Source organism: Macaca mulatta, chromosome 18 (genome assembly GCF_049350105.2).
Source record: "Macaca mulatta isolate MMU2019108-1 chromosome 18, T2T-MMU8v2.0, whole genome shotgun sequence".
NCBI classification, from domain to species: domain Eukaryota; kingdom Metazoa; phylum Chordata; class Mammalia; order Primates; family Cercopithecidae; genus Macaca; species Macaca mulatta.
Window position 1 is genome coordinate 17467678 of NC_133423.1, and position 23182 is coordinate 17490859.

The 23182-nt window shown below is 40.4% G+C and overlaps 1 protein-coding gene and 1 pseudogene across 1 annotated transcript in view; both read left to right on the forward strand.

Moving 5' to 3' along the window:
* Positions 1–831: 831 nt before the first annotated feature.
* VPS4B (vacuolar protein sorting 4 homolog B) overlaps positions 832–23182 on the forward strand; it is a 31748-nt gene continuing 9397 nt past the window's right edge. The window contains 7 exon segments of the mRNA NM_001257678.1: positions 832–955; positions 10892–11003; positions 12033–12189; positions 14947–15014; positions 18578–18697; positions 22042–22198; positions 22545–22693. Of these exon segments, the coding sequence (NP_001244607.1) occupies positions 929–955; positions 10892–11003; positions 12033–12189; positions 14947–15014; positions 18578–18697; positions 22042–22198; positions 22545–22693 (790 nt within the window). The 5' untranslated portion in view covers positions 832–928.
* LOC144336449 (26S proteasome regulatory subunit 8-like) lies at positions 6815–7939 on the forward strand (annotated as a pseudogene).

Consider the following 23182-nt stretch of genomic DNA (forward strand, 5'->3'; position numbering starts at 1 on the left):
AGAACATATACTCGAGGACAGCGGCCGTCCACGCCTTATTTACGTTCATCTTCCCAACACAACAGTCATTTGGAAGATGCCGAGTGGCGTGGGAAGAACAAGCAGGAACGAGCGCCGACCCGCCCGCGGCCTGACTGCTAACGCATCGCTGCGCAGCCGCCTCACCGCGCACTCCCTCCTGAATTATTCACCACCGAGACGAGGACTGTGATCGCCCCCATTCCACAGAGGACACGCAGTGAGGGAGGCGCAGTCACAGGCCCAAAGCCCCCAGACGGCGGGTCTTGGAAATGGATGAGTTTTTCACTCAAACGCTGCGAGGCAACAAGGCACGTGGATGAGGAGGGAAGGGAGCCAGGACCAATAATTCATCTCAAAGTAAAAGACGTCCCTGGGGGTGGGGAAAAAACAAACAAACAACGACAACAACAACAACAACAAAACAGAAAAAAAAAAAACCCACAACCGGCTCTGTGCTTCCGCGCTTGCGCTATCCTAGGTCGGCCAGGCTGCCGCCCCGCCCCTAGGCCAGAGTCTCAGTGCGCCTGCGCCGAGCCCGACTTCCGCCAGGGCTCGTTTGGGTTCCAGGCTACTTCTCCCGGCCTAGGGAGGGCCTTCGCTGTGGCGAGAGAAGGGAGTCTGGTGACTGGGTGCGCGCGTGCTGATGACGAAATCGGAAGTGCCCGGAGCAGAGGCGGGACCAGAACCTAGAGGGGCTCGGGATTGCGGAAGTTTGGTGGGGAGGGTCCGATTGCTAGTGGAGAGAGTGTTGTCTGAAAACAAGTTCCGGAAGGGAGGCTGCTGCTCGCGGTCCGAGAACCTCCGGACTCCCCAGTTTGGGGGCTGTTACCCCGGGCGCGGTTGGACGTCGCTGCCGTTGGCTTTTCTCGCCCCTCGTTCCCCTTGGGAACCGCCTGGGAACTCCGCCATGTCATCCACTTCGCCCAACCTCCAGGTATCATTGCTCATCTCCCGTTCCCCTAGGGAGCTGGGACCCAGGGGAGGCGCGAGAAGCGGGTGGGGGGCGGGGAGAAGGGAGGAAGCGGCCGCGCCTGTGGTCGGGAAGGAGGAGGGCGGGTCCGGGGACCTGCCGCAGGTGGGAGAGGGGCCCGTTTTCCAGCGGAAAGGTCTTTTCTGACCCGGTCTTGGGGTCTCCCGAGCCACTGACTTTGTGATACTGCTCCCTTTTGTTGGGTCTTCACGTCCCCAAACCAGCCAAGATCTGGGCAGATCTCTCCAATCAGGGTTAAGGGAGAAAGAACGTAATTTTTGCCAAGCCATGTTCTAGACCAGTTGAAAATAGAGTGATCATAGTTCGGTCTTAGTTTCTCAAGCTGACAGCAGATGCCTTTATTCTGAGCTGTCAGATGAGTAGAAATATGGGAACAGACTAAGAATCTGAAATTACAGCCAGGCTACATACAGTCTGCGTGAAGTCATTGAATTTATGTGCAGTCTCCTGTGGCCCCCAGATTGTAGTGTGTAAGATCGAGGACTATTCTTAAACTTCTGTGTGGCTCCAGTTCCCCTCTTCTACCGCAATGAGCACAGTGTTTTGTACACAAATCATGGAATCTTAAGATTTTAGGCTTAATCGTTAGTCTTCTGTGGAATAGAATTCTTTCAGAAAAGAAATTCATGTAATGGTGTCTCCTATCCCCAGAATGGATCTAGGGCTTCAGTGGAGTTTAGAATGTAATGTGGCTTAATGTAGAGGACTCCCAGTCCAGTAAGTCAATAAGGGAAGAAAGTAGCCTAAAATACTTGTATTGAATCCCCGTCTTGGACTTCCGGTAGGTTGTTGAACAAGCATTTCAACTTTTATTGGAGTGCCTGATAGAGGCATCAAAGGTAATGGAAGAACTCCTTAGTCCATGATAATTGATTCTGAAGAAAGACCACTCAAAGTAGACCCACTTAAACAGAGATTAAAATTTCACGCACGCATACACAAAAAGAGTGGGAAAGGAGGCTTGCTTGGGACTTTTGTCTTGAAAATCGACCTAGAAGATTATAAAAAAAAATTTTTAAATCTTTCACAAAATAATTATATAATTGCAGCAATGACTCATTTTGTAGAATAAGTCAAGTGTTGATTTGTCTGTGTCTTTTTCTTTTCTTTCTTTCTTTTTTTTTTGAAACGGAGTCTTGCTCTGTCGCCCAGGCTGGAGTGCAGTGGCTCGATCTCAGCTCACTACAACCTGCATCTCCCGGGTTCAAGCGATTCTCCTGCCTCAGCCTCCCGAGTAGCTGGGACTACAGTTGCCCACCACAACTCCTGGCTAATTTTTGTATTTTTAGTAGAGATGAGATTTCACCACGTTGACCCAGGCTGGCCTCCTGACCTCAGGTGATCCGCCCACCTCAGCCTCCCAGAGTGCTGGGATTACAGGCGTGAGCCACCACCCCCGGCCGACTGTATCTTTTTCACCAAGGTTGTGTTAAACTAAGATTCAGCAATCTTCACGTGAGGTTTTTGTAGCTTTTTGTAGTCCTATTTGGAAAGGTTCTTTTCGGTAAACGTATTTGGAAAAAGCGTTGGTCATTTGGTAAAAGTGTTTTTCCCTTGAGTATTAAAGGTGACCCTTCTGAAGTGCCCATCTTGTCATCGTTGGCTTTTTAACAATTTTTATTTCACCAACTTTTCATTTGTCAGAGACTTCGCATGCGATTTCGATACTCTACAACATAATCTTCATCATTTGCAGGTTTTTTTTGTTGTTGTTTTGAGATAGTCTTGCTCTGTTGCCCAGACTGGAGTGCAGCAGCATGATCTTGGCTGACTGCAACCTCCACCTCCCAGGTTCAAGTGATTCTCGTGCCTCAGCCTCCCAAGTAGCTAGGATTACAGGCACCTACCACCACGCCCGGCTAATTTTTTTCTATATTTAGTAGAGACAGCGTTTCATCATGTTGGCCAGGCTGGTCTTGAACTCCTGACCTCAAGTGATCCACCCGCCTTAGCCTCCCAAAGTGCTGAGATTACAGGTGTGAGCCACCGTGCCCAGCCCCGGAATGCATCATATTTGAATTGGACTGTTGGCTCTTCTTCAGTGCGTCAGCCAGAGACTGACCAACATGAAAGGCGTAATTGTTACTGTTAAGCCGGAGGGATCTTGAATTGTGATTTTGTTAGTGGTAGGTTCACATGTGTGCTTTCTCATTCAACCTTTTCAGCCTTCTAACCTAGGAAATTTGGATTAATATCCATGTGATGGTTAACTTCGTGCTGAGCAAGGCAAAACTCCCTGTGGCCAGATGCTTATAATCTAATGAGGGAATGCAGATAACTAAAAATCAAGATTATGTAATAATGTAACAAAGCTACACAGTAGTCTCCACTTCTCTGTGGTTTTACTTTCCACAGTTTCAATAACCCACAGTTAACCTGGGTCCAAAAATTTTAAATGAAATATTCCAGAATAAATAGTTTATAATTTTGAAACACTGTGTCACAATGCCTGTGTCATTCACTTCACTTCGTGTCATCACGTAGGCATTTTATTATTTCACATAATCACAAGAAGGTTGAGAACAGTACAATAAGATGCTGAGAGAGATAAACCACATTCACATAACTTTTATTACAGTATATTGTACTGGGCAAGGAGGCAAAGTCTGTCTGATGGGAGGCGGTGAGGGACCAAATTAGGAGAGTATCCATTCAAATAAAGTGAAAAGGATTGATCAGAGGAGAAAAATTAAAGATGGAGAAGAGTCAAGCTTGTATCTGCATTTTTTTTTTCTTTTTCTTTTTTTTTTTTTTTTTTTGAGACAGAGTCTCACTCTATTGCCCAGGCAGGAGTGCAGTGGCATGATCTTGGCTTATGGTAACCTCCATCTCCTGGGTTCAAGCTGTTCTCCTGCCTCAGCGCCCCCAAGTAGCAACTGGGATTACAGGGATGCACCACCACACCCAGCTAATTTTTGTATTTTTAGTAGAGACGGGGTTTCGCTATGTTGGCCAGGTGGGTCTCCAACTGCTGAACTCAGGTGATCCCCCCACCTCGGCCTCCCAAAGTTCTGAAATTACAGGCGTGAGCCACCGCTCCTGGCTGTATCTGCGTTTTGAAAGGGAGGAGGAATAGTCTGGGTTTTCTCCCAGATTTCGGGGTTGGGTATCTGAGTAGGTAGGGATTGGTTCTGGGAATACAAAAGGAGAGATATTTGGGGCCAGGGCAAGGGAGCAAAATAATTTGGTTCTAAACTTGTTGAGTTTTAGTTGCTTGTGGAGACAATCAAACGGAAATGTTGGTGAATATTTGCATACGCATGTGTAGAACTAGGGAGAGTGAACTAGGCTGGAAATAAGGATTTGGGAATTATTAGCGTACAGGTGGCAGTAGAGGTTGTAGGCATACAGAGTCACATCCTGCAGAGTATACAGAGTAAGCCAAAACAAAGACCAAGGTAGAAATTCTATGGATTAGCGACATTTAAGGAGAGAGAAACGGGAGCCTGGAAAAGAATTGTTAATCAAAAGTAAAACCAGGCCAGGTGCGGTAGCTCACATCTGTAATCCCAGCATTTTGGGAGGCCAAGGCAGGCGGATCGCTTGAGCTGTGGACTTCGAGACCAGTCTGGGCAACGTGGTGAAACCCCCTCTCTACAAAAATTAGCTGAGTGTGGTGGTGCATGCCTATAGTCCCAGCTACTCCAGAGGCTGAGGTGGGAGGATGGCTCGAGCCCAGGAAGTGGAGGTTAAAGTGAGCTGTGATCACACCCCTGTACTCCAGCCTGGGTGACACAGTGAGACCCTGTCTTAAAAAAAAATAAAATAAAACTAGAAGAAAATGATGTCATGACAGCCAAGCAAGGAGACACTGTCAGGGTACTTGTATGTGTGAAGTGCTGCGAAGAGGGAGTGAGATAAGCATAAGATTTGGCTGTCAGGAGGCAGAAAGCATTGCTGTGTGAGAAATAGCAGATCGGGAAACTGGGATGAGTGTGGGTATTCGGGATTTTGATGTGGAGGCAAAGAGATGAGTGAGATGTAGGGAGAGGGGAACCGAGGAGCTGAGGAGAGATGGTGTGTAGTTTATGTTCTGCAGAAGTGAGTCTGAGATAGGACAACACATTTTTCTGCTGAGGGAAAAAAGGAAAGATTGGAGAGAACAGTTGATAGACATGTCATTGATGGAGTAAAGGTCAGTGGAGGAAGGTGGGGATCAGCTCCACAGCAGAGCAGAAAGAATTGGTCTCGACAGACAGGGCCTGGGACACCTTTTCTCCTGAGGCAGGTAATTGTAGAATTTACCCCATTTCTCAGGGTTTTCTAAGGTGGATGTGTCTGGGTCTCCTAAGTGGAAAAGGACAATTCCACATGTTCCCAACCTTTATACTTCCATATTGATAACTGGATCCTGACTGATCCTGGGGTGATACATCATTCAGTCTTGTGTCAGCCACTGTAATAGACTCTGGGAATATAAAGAAGTGAAGACAACAGATATAACTGCTGTTCTCCTAGAGCTTACATTCTAACCGGGAGAGAGAGGCCAATAAATGAAAAGAAAAACAAAAAAACTTTGTGCGTGCTCTGAAACACACACGCACGCACACACACACACACAAAGATCATCAGCCTTAGGTCACTGCAAACCACGTAGGGTGGTGAGTCCCAGCCCACACCTGATGAATATACTTCATTGTCACATACGAGAGGGAGAATCAATGAAGGAGACTGAGAAGGAGCACCAGAGCGGTGGGAGGAAAACCAGCCAAGTGGTCGTAGGGGACTCAGCAGAGGACAGTGTCCAAGAAGGAGGAAATAATCAACTTTCAATGTCAGAAGATCGAGAAGACAGAGCTGGTGTTTGGATCTAGCATACTAGAGAGCCTTTATAGGAGCCGTTTTATTATGTGATAACGGAAAGAGAATAGAGGCCACTCTGGTGAGATTTTTGACTCTAAAAGGTAGCAGAGAAACAGAACTAACACTGAACAGTGTTTTGTTATCAAATAAGACTTTTTAAAGGAGGGCTGTTTGTACGTTGATGGAAATATCTATGGAGAGAAATGTTAAGAATGACAGAAGTGAAGTAATTAAAAGGAAGAAGATACTGAAAAAGGAGTAGGGGAATTTTTTTGTCATTCGTTAAACAATTTTGAGTACCCGTTGTATGCCAGCACCATTCTAGGCGTGGGGAGCTCAAGGTGAAGTCCTGTCCTTATGGAGCCTACCTCCCTAAAGGAGACAGCCAGTGGGTGAGTATACAGGTAAATATAATGACAGTAATAGGATGAGAGAGTGCAGCGGGGGCAGATAGCAGAGAGCAGGGATGAGGTACAGCCTTTTCTATACCAAATTAGGGAGGGCCTCTCTGAGGACTTGCCATCTGAACTAGGACTGAAAAGGAGACATCATGCATCTATCTGGGGAAAGGAAGGAAGAACATTCTAGGTGGAGGGCTCCAACTGCTCAGGCTGCCTGCGTGCAGGAGGATTCTAGGGTTCAGAGGAGAACCACATGTAGCTAGGGCCCAGGTTATTTCAGACCTTTTAGGTCAGCTCTAGCATCAGGATTTTATTCTTTTCAATGGGAAGCCATCGAAGGTTGCCTTGTATGTTTTCAGGTAGCAAGGGTGGGAACAAACTGACCACTCACGAGGCTGGATAGTAGTTTTGACATATATGATAGCAGATAGAACTAGGATGTTAGCAAGGGAGAGGGTGGAGGATTATATTCAGAAAGAAAATGAGCTCTGACTGAAGAGGGAAGATAAGGTTTGATGGACCAGAGCAGATAGAGCCGGAAGAGGGGAAGACAGGCAGCAGACTCTGCCAGTATTATCTGTCTGAGACTGAAGAACTGAAGAACTCCAGTCAGTTGTGAATGATAAGAGCCAATACCTCCAGAGGCTGCAGGCAGAAAGGAATGAACTAAATGCAAAAGTTCACCTATTGCAGGAGGAGCTGCAGCTGCTGCTGGAACAGGGCTCCTGTATGAGGGAAGTAGTCCGGGCCATGGATATGGAGAAAATGTTAGTCAAGGTATATCCCAAGGGCAAGTTTGTCTTAGGTGTGGACAGAAACAGCGACATCAATGACATGAGACCCAATTGCCAGGTGGCGCTCAGAAATGATAGCTACACACTGCACAACATCATACCCAACAAAGTAGACCCACTGGTGTCACCAGTGATGGTGGAGAAGGTGCCAGCCTTGATTTAAGAGATGATTGGTGGACTGGACAAGCAGATTAAAGACATCAGAGAAGTGATCGAACTGCCTGTTAAGCATCCCAAGCTCTTTGAAGCACTGGGTATCGCACAACCCAAGGTGGTCCTGCTGTGTGGACCTCTAGGCACTGGGAAGACACTGTTTGCCTGGGTCATGGCTCATCATATAGACTGTACTTTTGTTCATATCCCTGGCTCTGAATTGGTACAGAAATTCATCAGGGAAGGGCCAAGAATGGTGAGGGAGCTGTCTGTCATGGCATGAGGACCCGCCATCTATCATCAGCTCCATCAACTCCTTGCAGCTGGAGGTGGGTTGTGGAGGGGACAGTGAAGTGCACATCGTGCTGGAGCTGCTCAACCAGCTGGACAGCTTTGAGGCCACCAAGAAGATGGAGGTTATTGTGGACCGCTGCTTTGCTCAGGGCATGTCAACAGAAAAATTGAATTCTAGCTGGACATTTTGAAGATCCATTCTCTGAAAAGGAACCTGACCCAGGGGATCAACCAGAGAAAAATTGCTGAGCTTTTGCCAGGAGCATCAGGGCCTGAAGTGAAAGTCATATACAGAGAAGCCACTGTATATGCCCTGAGGGAACAGCGAGTCCATGTCACCCAGGAGGACTTTGAGATAGCAGTAGCCAGCGTCTTGCAGAAGGATAGAGAGTAAAACATGTCCGTCAAGAAACTAATGGAAGTGCATGGATGTCCTTTCTATGGATCTCTCCGGTAAAGCTTTCTAGAATGAAAAAATAAAATAATTAGCTCTCCAGAATTAACCATAGAGACCATAGAAGACATGGTTAATTTTATTTCAAACGAAAAATGCTAAGAGACATGGTTAAGTTTATTTCAGGTGAAAAATGTTAACAGAAATAAGGTTGAGATGGGGCATTCATCAGCGGAAAAAAAAATAGATGCATATCCTCTTAATTCATCGTCTTTGATTAAAGATTTAACATGTGCCACTCAGTACAGTGGCTACATGTGGCTATTTTAATTTTAATTACATAAATTCACTCCTCAGTCACACGAGCCACATTTCAAGTGCTTAGAAGCCATACACAGACATTCTCATCAACAGGGAAAGGCTGGTTTAATTACTACTATGTTTGGAGCTAGATGCTTAAATAATACCCACTGCAGTGTAAGAGATTTACTTACCTTAATAAAAATCAGTGTGGTGCCACAGTGAGACCTGACTCAATGAGAGGAACAAGTGGCTGAAGAGGTGAGTGGCACAGCATTTCAAAATCACCTGAGAAGAAAATTATACTTAGGATAAGAAAGAACTTATTTCTAGGCCAGGCACGGTGGCTCACGCCTGTTATCCCAGCACTTTGGGAGGCTGAGGCGAGTGGATCACCTGAAGTCAGGAGTTTGAAACCAGCCTGGCCAACATGGTGAAACCCCATCTCTACCAAAAATACAAAAATTAGCCAAGTATGGTGGTGGGCACCTGTAATCCCAGCCACTGGGGAGGCTGAGGCAGGAGAATCGCATGAACCTGGGAGGCAGAGATTGCAGTGAGCCAAGATGGTGCCACTGCACTCCAGTCTGGGCGACAAGAGCGGCGAGACTCCATCTCAAAAAAAAATAAAAAACAAAACCAAACAAAACAAAAACAGAAAAGAAAAAGGATTTATTTCTGCTATGTAGCTTAACCACTGAGACTTTGAGATGCATTTTTTTTTCTTTTTTGAGACAGAGTCTTGCTCTGTCACCCAGGCTAGAGTGCGGTGGCGTGATCTCAGCTCACTGCAACCTCTGCCTCCCGGATTCAAGCAATTCTCCTGCCTCAGTCTCCCAAGTAGCTGGGACTACAGGCGCATGCGGCTATGCCTGGCCAATTTTTTGTATTTTAGTAGAGACGGGGTTTCACTGTGTTGTCCAGGCTGGTCGTGAACTCCTGAGCTCAGGAGAATTTTAGTTTGTGATAATTGTAGATTCACATGCAGTTGTAAGAAGTAACAGAGAATCCGGCCTTCCCTTTATCCAGTTGTCTCCAGGGGCAGCATCTTGTAGAACTGGGACAATATCACAACCAGGATATTGACTGATACATTCCACCACTCTTACTCATATTTTCCCAGTTTTACTTGTCCTCATGTGTTTTTATGTGTGTGGGTGTGGTTGTGTTTGTGTAGTTTTATCACATGAAGATATGTGTTACATTTTGAGAGTTCTTTATATATTCTGGATACTGGTTCTTTGTTAGATATGTTTTGCAAATATTTCTCCCAGTCTATAGATTGTCTTTTCATCCTTTTAACAAAATATTTCAGAGAGCAAAAGTTTTGTCGTGAGGTCCAGTTACCGTTTTTTTCTTTTATATGGTATGCTTTTGATGTCAAATCTAAGAACTCTTTGCCCAGCCCCAGATCCTAAGATTTCCATGTTTTTTCTAAAAGTTTTAGCTGGGTGCAGTGGTGTGCACCTGTGGTCCTGCTACTTGGGGAGGCTGATGCAGGATGATCACTTGAGCCCAGGAGTTTGAGGCTAGCTTGGGCAACATAGTGAGATGGAGCCCCGTCTCAACAAAATAAATAAGAATAAAAATTTTGTAGTTTTACATTTAATTCTGTAATCCATTTTTGAGTTAATTTTTGCAGGAAGTATTAAGTTTAAGTCAGGATTCTTTTAGGTGTATGCTTATGGATGTCTAGTTCCTCTAGCACCACTTCTTCAAAAGCCTGACTCGGTGCCATTGACTGATTTTTTGCATCATTTTCAAAAATCTCTTGGCTTTATTAGTATGGATTTATTTCTGGGAGGTTTTAAAAAAAATTCCACAAAAGTAGACCATGTTTTTTAGAAGATGTGAAAAAGTAGAAAATGAAAAATCTATGAAGTTTTATCAAAGATAAGCTCTGTTAAATTTCCTTCCCATCTTTTTCCTGTGCTTTTTTTTTTTTTTTTTGCTGTTGTTTCAAATAAATTCATGCTACATACAAAAAGTTGTGTCCTGCTTTTTAAAAATGCCCATTATTAGCACTTTCCATGTTATTACAAATATTTCTTAATATTATTTTAGTGATCCTTTGATATTCTGTTTTGTGGCATCCTTATGATTTAGGTTTCCAGGTTTTGTTTTTGTTATTTAAAAGACCTCTCTGATTAATATCTTTGCTCAGTAAACCTTTTAGTTAATTGCTAGATTGAAATATATGAATGTTTTTCAGATTCTTGATATTTCATTGCCCCATTGCTTCTGAAGGGGTTTCACCCCATTTACATCTCCACTGTTGTTACATCTTTTAGATTAAAGCAGCATTTAATTTTTTAGAATTTCCCTAAATACTTGTTTAGTTTGAATTTTCAGATTCTGTGCTCGCTTCGGCAGCACATATACTAAAATTGTGAATTTTCAGATTCTATTATTTCTTGTTAGCCCTAAAATTAACTTTAGCTAAGTGAAAATTACATGTAAATGTTAGCGATTGGTACTAAAGTAATATTCAGTAACATTTATTCATATAACAAATGTAATTTGCATCTTATCAACTTGTAATTTATAATAAAATACAGTTGTGAGTTAGAAAAAAATGATTTTTTTAGTTATTGTTTATTTTTTACTTATTTTTGTTTGTTTTCTTTAACAGTCCAGCAGGCTAAGAAGCTTAAAAAAAAAAACTTTCAATGTGATTATTTACTTCAAATTTATGTTTATGCTTTGATTTAAATGTTATTATTTTGCCTCCCTCAAACAGAAAGCGATAGATCTGGCTAGCAAAGCATCGCAAGAAGACAAGGCTGGGAACTACGAAGAAGCCCTTCAGCTCTATCAGCATGCTGTGCAGTATTTTCTTCATGTCGTGAAATGTGAGGCCATCGGTTATATTTTATTTAAAAACATGAAAAGAAAAATTTATTCTATTTCATATCTAAAAAATTGAAATATAATGCCAGAAAATTCTAAACTATCCATTTGTTAAAAAAATTAAAAAAAAAAAAAAGTCCACTTTCTTTCTAGTGATTTTTAAGTAATGAGACTTAGCTAGCAAATGTGACAGCCATCATAGTTATTACTTTGTATACCGAAACATCTTAAAATCTAGTATGGTCAGAGGAAAATAGATTGGGAGACATTTTATTTGTGTCTTTACAGATATGTATTGCATGTTTACCATGTGGCAGGCACTGGGGATACAATAGAAAAAAAATGGATAAAACCCCAGCCTTCATGGCTTTTAAATGGAATGTAGTTGGATAATTGAAGATGTTCTTTTGAACTTCTCTCATTTAGTTTTGAGATTTTATGTTAAAGTGAAACTAAGAATGAGTCATAACCTGTAAGCTATGTGGGGCTCATCCCATCTACTGCATGTGTTGCCAAAGTTCACACTGAAAACAGCTCTGACAGAGGCCTTCATGTAGTAAAATTATGACACTGGTATTACACAGAATGTATGGGATTTCCATCACTTTACTCTTCTGAAATAAAGCTTTTGTAGACATTCATGGAAATGATTAATACTGCTTTCCTTCTATTTGTCTTTCTTATCATTGGGTTTGTGGAAGACAAGCAACTTTGAACTATCTGCAAAAAATGTAAGGGAAGAGTGTGAAAGCTTCAGAATATTAAATAATTTCCTGTTAGTTAACATTAACTTAAAATACCCTGCTGTCTTGCTCAGATTGTTTCTGACTCAGACCCACTGTTGGTCTCCAACCCTGCTGGGGGAAGGGGTAGAAAAGAGGTAATAATCATTGACTACGATGAGTTAGAGATGCTCTTCCCTCCTTCTCCCAACATAGAATTTCCTTGTCTAAAAAATACATATTTAAGAGTTCAAACCTTTTTACACAGAATACTAATGGAAAAAAATCTCTGTCATTTCTCTTTAATAGATGAAGCACAGGGTGATAAAGCCAAGCAAAGTATCAGGGCAAAGTGTACAGAATATCTTGATAGAGCAGAAAAACTAAAGGAGTACCTGAAAAATAAAGAGAAAAAAGCACAGAAGCCAGTGAAAGAAGGACAGCCGAGTCCAGCAGATGAGAAGGGGTACGTGTTTAAAGTTGTTCAATTTTATTGTGGCTTTTAGCTTTTGATTTGTGAAATAAATTTCTTTTGTTTAAAACAGGTGTCAGCAAACTGTGGCTCATGGGCCAAAGCTGCCCAGCTGCCTGTTTTTGTAATAAGTTTTATCAGAACACAGTCGTGCCCATTCTTTTACATATTGTTGTCTAGGGCTGCTTTCGTGCCATGACAACAAAGTTGTGTGGTTGTGTGGAGACTATATGGCCCACGAAACCTAAAATATTTACTTGTTTGGTCCTTTACAAAAAAAGTCTGCTGACCCCTAGTTTGCCAAGCTTAATGGATGATATTCCTCAAACATCGCTTCCTGACTGCCTGCCAGTAGTAGGGGAGAATGCTTGTAGGAACAGCACTCAGTTACCCTGTGGTCTTTAGCTAATATCGAAGCTTAAGATTATAGGAGCGACCTGAAAATTAAACCTTTGACCATATGGAAAAAATGAAAAGTAACTCCAACAATGTAAACTTTTTTCAGATATCTTATGCAAAATTTTTTGATGTGAATTTGTGTTAGACTTGCTTTATGTTGTCATTGTAAAGAAAACAACACAGCACAGCATAACTTATAAACATTGAAGCCGATTTTTGGCATGTCTTCTAGATGGGAGATGTATCACTTCTAGATGCAGAATTTGTTTATTCAGTACATGACATATGCATGCCAAGTTTGTGCTGAGCACTGGGAACATATTCTAACCACATCCTCTCTGGCTCTCCTACTAATTGATGCCAATAGTTCCAGGTAACACACCCTTAAGAAAATGAGACTCTGGAATGGAGTTATCTGGCCTGGTTGGGTTTGAAAGCAGGGAGGTTCTGCTCAGCTTTAGAGGATGCGGTTCTCATTGTTCATGGTATGCAGTGGTACAAGTTACTGAAACGATGCCCTGTGGTCACAAGGAATGAAGTGCCTTTTAGGCAATGCTTTGGGGCTTTGACCGTCTAGAGGGACATGAGGAATATAAGAACCAGTGTTGACTTGGCTGCTTCAAACTAAGTGGCAGAGTTTGAAGGAAATGATAAGCTCAAGCTCAAGGTTTTATATTCTGTGTTCAAGATGTGATCGGGGAACTAGGGAGTTTCTGTGAGACCCTAAAAACATTTTATCTTCTTCATCGATAACATTGACATAACAAAAATCAGATGATAGTCCGATGTGATGAATTACTGAATTTCAACTTAGGGTTTCTTACATGAAAGTGAGGACATTTAGTATAAAACAGGGACTCCAAACATGAAGTGAAAATATTGGGAAGAATTTAGTTGACCGTGACTGCCTGGGACCTCCAGCTCTCACTGAAACTCCCTTGACCGCAGAAGCTTCTCTTCCCTTGTGCATAGAAGCTCTTCTGGTCATGCTTGAAAATCCTGTAAGGATCTCTCTTGAGATAATTACCTGACAAGGTGATGCCAGTTTTTCTCCTGTACTGAACAGCAGTCTTCATTTATAGTAGGACCCACTTTGGCTAATTTAAGCAAAAAGGGATGTATTATAGGTATTACCTTACAGAATAGTGGGGCCAGGGAATCAGACTTGGATCACAAGGAGAAATGGCCAACAGTACCAAGGTTGTTCAAGTAGGGATCCCACCGTTGCCAACAACTCTGCCAAGCACTGATGGTGCTTGGGAGCAGGCAGTAAAACCTCTGCGCAGCTCCCTCAGCAAAACTAGTCTCCTTGTGAGTAGCCCCCACCTTCTTGGAAGAATTTAGGTCTCATGTGGAACCCTAGCTGCAAGGGAGATGAGAAACGGCAGTTTGTTTTTAATAAGGACAGCCTTTATAGTACTGGACAGCATGATAGTAGGAGGTTCAAGTGAGTGTCAAGTGAATCTGTTTTGCAGTGTCTGCCTCACCCACGGCCCCACCATCCTATGATAACCAAGGCAATTCCATTTTGGCATAAAATATGTCATGCTTTTATCCCCCTTTATATGTTATTGTTTTTAAAATGATATAATGCCTTATTTTTGGCTTTATCACTTTTATACTTAACATTGTATCAGGAACATTTTTCCAATAAACTATTTCTACATCGCTTTTAAATGTTGCAATGTATCCTGTCATATGGCTAGTCCCTATAATATGTTACTTTTTCCCTTTTTGCGAACGGTGTGTGTGTGATTATCCTTATGGTCAAATCCTTGAACTTTTCTAAAATTATTTCCTCAAGATAAATTCCTAGATATGAAATGCCTCGATCGACCTACTTGTTCTTTTGAGTGTAGTTCATTGTCCTCAAGAAGCTTCCTCTGTCCTTTGGAACCCCCAGACTAAGGGTTGTACCTTAGATAATTAGTGTTCCAGATTTTTTTCCTCCTAATATGACCTCTTGTTCTAATTTATATCTTGCCCAGTCCTGATGTTTTCACTGTTGTTGCTTGCAACTCTTCTGTTAATTCATCTTGAATCCTTCATGGAGTGATGTGTGGGGCATGCATTTATGAATTAATACATACCTAAATATGTCATGGGAATTTGGAGCTAGTTCCTGACTTCATTCTGGTCTTTTTGTCCCTTTCCTTTACATGATTCTCTATTGATGATAACGTGCCTGCTTCCTATTTTATTTACTACGTTCTTTAAGTAAGCATAGCTTTTAATGTAAATGTCTGATTTTGCCACTTAAATTACAAATATTTCAGGTTATTTTTTCCTTCATTTTTGCCTTATTTGATAGCAATGAGTGATCATTTGAATATATTAAATTCTTTTTATTAGGAATGACAGTGATGGGGAAGGAGAATCTGATGATCCTGAAAAAAAGAAACTACAGAATCAACTTCAAGGTTGCTTTAGATTTCATTTTTAAATTTACTATCCTATTAAAAAGACTCAAAGTGAATTGTCTATTTGAATTGTTTTTGTTCTCCCTCTGTATTTAAATGAAGTTTAAGAGCTGGCTTTGGTTCCCAGTAGTCATGTGCTGGCTTTGTTTAGAGTGTGTTTTAGGGTTTGCCCTCTAGGATCATGGTTTGGCCTTTTTTATATAGTAAAAGTTTTGTTGGCTTCATATCTGCTTTTAAAAGGCTCTCAGTCCACTTGCTCTTTGATTTTGTTTATTTGCCCCCTTTTAGGGAAGGTAACATTTATACTCTTAGCACACTGCAAAATGTGATGGTATTAAAATTTACTACTGTGAGGGGCGCAGAAGTTAGGACTTACACATGGCTTTTATTGCCATTGCTGTAGCTCACTTATTGATAGTTTATTTTGTTTCTTAACTGCTCTTCATCTGCTTTTCAGTGTTCCTGTTTACATTGAAGTGTTTAAGCTTTCTGTGTTTACCTTCCACACCTGTGAAGCCCTTAAATTCTGTTCTGCTATAGCGTAGTGGCATAACCGAGGGGACATAGATTTTTGGCTCCATTCAGATCTTCATTCTGTTCAAGGGTCTGCCACTTAGAAACTTTATAATTGTGAGTGAGTGACTGAGCCTCTCAGAGTCAGAGTCCCTCATCTGTAAAATAGAAATAAGCAATAACTTCCTTTCAGGGCTTTTAAGATTAATGACAGTGTAAAAACTACCTAATATATCTGACGAAGTCTAGGGACTCAATAAATGGTAGCTCTGTTTATCTAAAAAGGCATCTATTTGTTGGCTGGCTTTGTTAGTTGCTGAGATTTGATTATTCTTTGAAATAAATTATCTAACAATTTTTCAGATTGAATTTTTTGCTCACCCGATGGTAGTATGTATTTTGTTCATTTGAATCTTACCAAATAGAATGCATAACTGGAAAGGATTTCCATTTTATAGGTTCAGACTTAGTTACTGAATAGTGAAAATACCTACCTTAACCAAACTTTTAGCCTTGCTATACTAGTGTCTCCGTTTTGGTAATATTTTTGTCTTGCCTACCCTACTGGGATGTCTAGGAAAACACTGTAGGATAATATGTTGACAACAGACCAGGTAATGAGGATAGAAAACATCTTTAGGTGCTAACAACCTCAGTGGTAGGTGTCGTCCAGGAGCGAAAACTTGAGTTTACACTGCTATGTCCCCACCACCTGAAACTGCTGGCATGTACTGCCCACTCAGTTGGCATTTATTGGGTAACCCTGTGGTCTGTGCCAAGTGGCCTTATTCCAGTTGTAAAGCAAGATACTTTTTCTGTCTGCTCTTTTGGTTTTGGTTTTGTTTTCCTGCCCCAGGTAAAAAATCAGTTGTATATCTTTAATTTTGAAAAAGATACATTTTTTTTCTTTTTTGTTTTTCTGAGACCGGCTCTCACTGTGTCGCCCAGGCTGGAGTGCAGTGGCGCGATCATGGCTCACTGCAGCCTCAAACTCCTGGGTTCCAGGGATTCTCCTACCTCAGCCTCATAAGTAGCTGGGAACACAGGCACACACCACCATGCCCCGCTAAGTTGAGTTTTTTTGGTTTTTTACGCGATGGGGTTTGGCCATGTTGCCCAGGCTGCTCTCAAACTCCCGAGCTCAACTGATTGGCCCACTTCAGCCTCCCAGAGTGCTGGGATTACAGTTGTGAGCCACCGCTCTTGGCCGATACAACCAGTTTTTAATAGGGATTTCTCTAAATTCCATATCACTTATAAGGGCCAGAAATGTAAAACAAACAAACAAAACCCAAATACTTAAAACATTTAAATGAGGAAATGTATTTGAAATTTTGGGATGAAATAGAATATGAAAGGAGTCCTAGCCTTTTATGTTTGAATATCCTTTTTTTTTTTTCCTACTTTTTAATGGTTTGCTGCTGGATTTCATACTATTACATATTTTTTGAATTTTTCCTTGTTTTTTGAACAGTATTTTAAATCTTTTACTTCTGTTTTAGATTATGATATGAAGGGTATATTTGTTAAAATTAAGAATTGGTTTGTGATTTGAGTTTTCTGTTAGCTAATTTTATTCAGTGAATTTTTGTGATTAAATAATATACTGGTGTAATAAATAGTATAGTCAAAGACTGGATAAATTTATATCACTGAAGTACATTCCATTTGTTAGCATTTTTCAGTAGTCCTATCCCCCCCTTTTTAGTTTTGCAAACCATGTCTAGTATGAGATTATCAGTAAACATTCCAAAGTCACCTTTTAACTTAAAAGTATTAGTTATATATGAAAACAAATCATGACATATTTTTAAAATTTATAGCAGAAAATCTTGAGTTAGTCGGATGGTGTACATATATAAAATAAGTTTACTTTTGTTTAACTGACATGAAATCCTAGGATTACTAATCTTAAACATAAAAAAGACGAAGTGAATTTACTTTTTTCTTTATAGTAGTCTGAACTTTTGTAATACAAAATGCTTATGATTTCATTTAATTTTAATCTAGTAGCTGAAGATTTTCATAATTTAGGGAAGTTGCTGAGTAACTAGTCTTAGAGTAACAGATTATCTTTCCTAACAAGGAGAAACAATCAGTAGAACTGATTTCATAAAGTAATAGATTGTGTAAGTGGTGGTGTTCTGTTACACTTAAGACAACTAAGTGCATGCCATCTCAGAACAGGCTGCTTCATCTTTTATAGTGGAACAGTTTCCATATTCTAGAAAATTAGAAAAGCTTTCGATAAAAGAGAACTAGAAAATTTGTCAGTAGGCTATATTAAAAGACATCCTTCTTGGACTCTTACTGCAGTAATTGCTTTGGCTTTTAAATATACTGCATTCAGAAGCTAAATCTTCCATGTAAGTTAACTTTGTTAATTAACAAAAGTTGTAAATAGATCTGTTTAGCAGCCAAATAGAAACTTCAGCAAATCTTAGGAAAATACTGCAAATCTGCAGGGGTATATTTTCTCTTTCCCATCATCTGCTTCCATTCCTTCCTTTCCTCTCCCCTTTTCCTTCTCCCTTCTGTCTATCTGCCTATCTTGAGTTAAATTTGTTAAGCATATTTTTTTTTTCAGTGGTTGAGGAGAGGATTAGATCCCCTTTTCTTTTGGTTAACAGGAGAAATGGTAGAACAAGTACTTTTGATACCCCAAAATCAATGTATTCAAATATAACCAACTTACGGAACGTTTGGTGCTTTTCCAAACACTCTAATATTCATTATGTCATTTGATTTTTGCACCAACCTATCTAAGTAGTTTGGGCAGATGATATTATTTTCATTTCACAAATGAGGAAGCTGAAACAGAAGGGTAAAGAAACATGCCCCAGGTGATCTAGTCATCCACCTGGTTCCTAGTCCTATTGACTTCTCCCTAACACCTGCTTCCTCCTCACACTATTTCAAAAAGGTTGTTAGTACATAAAACTTTCCCAGACAATTTTATAATGCATTTCCTTAACATCATTATTTCATGTTTTTTTCTAACTTTGGTGAAATAGTCTTTCTTAATTTAAAGATAACATAATTTTTTCTAGGTGCCATTGTTATAGAACGACCAAATGTGAAATGGAGTGACGTTGCTGGACTTGAAGGAGCCAAAGAAGCACTGAAAGAGGCTGTGATACTGCCTATTAAATTTCCTCATCTTTTTACAGGTGACATAACTTTTAAATAATTTTATTTCATGAGTTTGTAAAAGTTCATTGATGACTGAGGCGAAGCATTGTCATTCTTGTCACTAATGAATTATCTTAAATAAATTCATTAGTGACTCTTAAAAGGTGGTGATTTATCTTTATACAAGATGTTTTATTTCTTATACATATCCATATTTGCTGTATATATATTGAAAAACAACCTAAATGTCAACCAGTAGGGTAATTCACCAACATGCAATAGAATACTATGCCCTCAGTAAAACAGAGTGTGCATCTACATTAATAAATTGTAATCTGCATTGTATTTTATTGAAGAATGTCCACATCTATTACAAAGATCAAAAAGCAGTTATAAACTGAATAGTATGATTCCATGTTTGTTAAATGTGTATGCTGAGAAGTAAGTATAATTGGATTGACATAGAAATATTAATGTATGCCTAGGAGATAAGATTATAGGAGATTTTTACTTTTGACTCTCATCTGAATTTTTGCAGTGGTTATATATTATTTTTTTGTTTTTTTGAGACGAAGTCTTGCTCTGTCACCCAGGCTGGAGTGCAGTGGTGCGATATCCGCTCACTGCAAGCTCTGCCTCCTGGGTTCACGCCATTCTCCTGCCTCAGCCTCCCGAGTAGCTGGGACTACAGGCGCGCGCCACCACGCCCAGCTCAATTTTTTGTATTTTTTAGTAGAGATGGGTTTCACTGTGTTAGCCAGGATGGTCTCGATCTCCTGACCTCGTGTTCCTCTCGCCTCGGCCTCCGAAAGTGCTGGGATTACAGGCATGAGCCACCGCGCCTGGCCGGTTATGTATTAATTTTTAAAGAGTATTTCCATTTCTTAAAATGAGAGGTAAGAATCACTTAACAGCTTCAGAGGAAGTGCATATCCTCTAGTAGCAAAACAACATTTCATTATCACTGTGAAGAGAATATTGCTGACCTACCATCTGGGGAAACTTACAAGTTCTAGTTCCAGCAGTAAGTGATATGTCTGTGCTAAACCATTCCTTTATATTATCCTTCTTGTGACTGATAGTCTGTGTCTGTAATATGGCCACACCCACAATCTGACGGTCAGACAGAGGTTTTCCTTTTATAAACATGTTGGTTTATGTCAACAGCAAATCTGTAATGTAGGCCTCAGGCTGAGCAGTCCAGACAGTCGTATCATATAGAGCAGTGATGAAGAGCAAAAAGCCAGTAGGTCACGCACTGTCCACCTAACTTCAAGGTGTAGTTTACAACCCAACTTCAGGAGTATGAAACTAACAGCATAAAAGTTGACATCGTAATCCTAGAAAAGCACAAAAATATGGTTGAACTCATTTTATGGTATATTACTTATACCAGTTTTTCTCAAACATAAGTCGTTTATGTATCATCTTCATGAATTTTTCCATGTATGTGTACCATTACTTTTTCTTTGCTTATTTTTTTAGAACAGCATTTTTACTGGAGCATAGCATAAATATACAGAGACATACAGGAGCCCCTGGGTGTTGGGCTTCCTTAGTTATCACAAAGCAAGCATGCCAGTGTCATCAACCAGATCCAGAAATAACAGCATTGCTAGGGACCTGGCAGGAGCCTTCTGCCTCATTCCTCCCCAGAGGTCATCTCTCTCTCAACTTTTAACACCAGAGATTATTTTGCCTGTATTTGAACTTTAAATCATCTCACATATTTTTACTTAGTAACGTTATTGAAAAGACTTTGTGCCTATTATAAGTGAAAAAAGTGTTTTCCTAATACACGTTAAAAAATTAAAAAGTGTATACCACCTAAAAGTATTTCATGTTATACCAGTGGTATATGTACCATACTTAGACACTGATTTGTAAATGTATACATTTGAAATAAGAAAATGAAATTCAAGTAATAGTTGCTTTCATAACAGTTAAGTGAAATAGTATTACTCATCTGCGTATCATCCTTTTGCAGATACTGTGTATACAGCCATAGTTTGCACCTAGCAGTTTTTTGTTTGTTTGTTTTTTTCTTTTCTTGAGACAGAGTTTCACTCTTGTTGCCCAGGCTGGAATGTAATGGCGAGGTCTTGGCTCACTGCAACCTCCACTTCCCGAGTTCAAACAATTGTCCTGCCTCAGCCTCCCTAGTATTTGGGATTACAGGCATCTGCCACCACACCCAGCTAATTTTTGTATTTTTACTAGAGTCGGAGTTTCACCATGTTGGCGACGCTTGTCCCGAGCTCCTGACCTCAGGTGATCTGCCCGTCTCGGCCTCTCAGAGTGCTGGGATTACATACGTGAGCCACTGTGCCCGGCCATAGTTTTTTAAATGTATGTTTGATAATTTACTGCCAGCTGTAACCCAGCCTGTTTTATTTTAGGCAGAATTATAATTGCTCATTAGCAAAGTTGAGGCACAAAGAGTTGATGTATTCACTGGTTATATTTTGGCAAAACTAGGATTTAAGGTAGCATCACCTTTTTGTTACCCAACCATGGAAGTCTGCTACCTAGATGGGCGCGGTGGCTCACGCCTGTAATTCCAGCATTTTGGGAGGCTGAAGTAGGCGGATCACGTGAGGTCAGGAGTTCAAGACTGATCAACATGGTGAAACCCCATCTCTACTAAAATACAAAAACTAGCCAAGCATAGTGGCGGACGCCTGTAATTTCAGCTACTTGGGAGGCTGAGGCGGGAGAATCACTTGAAACCAGGAGGCAGAGGTTGCAGTGAGCCGAGATAGCACCATTGCACTCCACCCTGGGCGACAAGAGTGAGACTCCGTCTCAAAAAAAATAAAAGGAAGTCTGCTACCTGTAACACTAACCTGTGCTTTCCTGTGGAATCAAGAATTCAGCAGAAACTCATAAGTCATCCAAACTTTGTTAGGTTCACTTTTCTAAAGAGCATAAATATTGAAAGAAAATCTCTTCCAGCTGCCCATTTTTTACGGGTGTAGTTTTTGTACAATATTCTGGTATCAAGCTGTGCACACAGTGGATGATCAGAAAGTACCTTTTCACTGAACTCTTTTCCCCTATAGACTCCATGCAGGGCAGCAATCCTTTTGCCTGTGCACATGTTATGGTTTTGATACATCCTGGTTGAATGAATGAGCAAACAAATGTACTTCCTGTTAGAAGGCTTATGTTATGTAAGTGTGTTTTTGATAAAGTAGTCTCTAGAAGAAACAAAATACATTTAAGACATACCTTAGATTGATTTATTTTTAAAATATTGTTTTAATCCTTACAGGTTTAGAGTGAAAATCTTTTCAGAGTATTCCTCCGTATAGATGATGTCAGTGGTAACTGCAATTAAGTGTTAAAATTCTTGTGACATTTTTCTAAATGTAAATTTTAGGCAAGAGAACACCTTGGAGGGGAATCCTATTATTTGGGCCGCCTGGAACAGGAAAGTCCTACTTAGCCAAAGCTGTAGCAACAGAAGCCAACAACTCAACATTTTTTTCAATATCTTCCTCTGATCTTGTTTCTAAGTGGCTAGGTGAAAGCGAAAAGTAAGTAGTAAATCAATTTTTAAAGTTTTTTCTTTGCCTGTAATTACTGTATCAGTCCTTAATAGATTTCTTACATCATTCATAGATATTCAGAGAAGTGATGTAATGTAAATACTCAGTTCTCTGTCAAATCAGTCTCTAATCTAGAATTTATTTTGTGGGAAAAGATAGCATATATGTACAACCTAGTAAATCAAAGTGAGTTATCCAGTTGTAGCATTCTTATTTTCTATACCTGAAACATGATTAGGCTTTTTAATCTACACAGTTCGTGTAATATTGATACATTGCTTTGTTTTACTCTTTTACTATTTTTTAGACACTTAAAGTTTTCATTTATTTTTAGACTGGTTAAGAATTTATTCCAACTTGCCAGAGAGAACAAGCCCTCCATTATCTTCATTGATGAAATTGATTCTCTGTGTGGTTCAAGAAGTGAAAACGAAAGTGAAGCCGCACGTAGAATTAAGACGGAGTTCCTAGTGCAAATGCAAGGTAGTGTTACTAATTTTTTTTTTTTTTTGAGACAGAGTCTCACTCTGTCGCCAGGCTGGAGTGCAGTGGCGCAATCTCGGCTCACTGCAACCTCCACCTCCCGGGTTCAAGCGATTCTCCTGCCTCAGCCTCCTGAGTAGCTGGGATTACAGGCACACATCACCATGCCTGGCTAATTTAATGTTACTAATTTTTAAAGTCGTCTTTGTTTATTTTATAACAGTTTTTATAACAGTAATAAAAAATTCAAGCAGAATTTCTCCATTCTAACAAACTGTTTCATTTTGCCATGTTTCATTCCGTTGTCTTCCATATGCATACATGATTTTTACTCAGTTGTAATTATCTTGTAGGACTCACTGACATAAATAGAAAAGAGTTTTAATATATTCATTTATAGTGTACCAGCAGCAACTTCAGTAAAAGTAATATGTAGACTTCAAATGAAATATTTCAAGAAATATTTCGAAATGAATGTTAATAGTATTT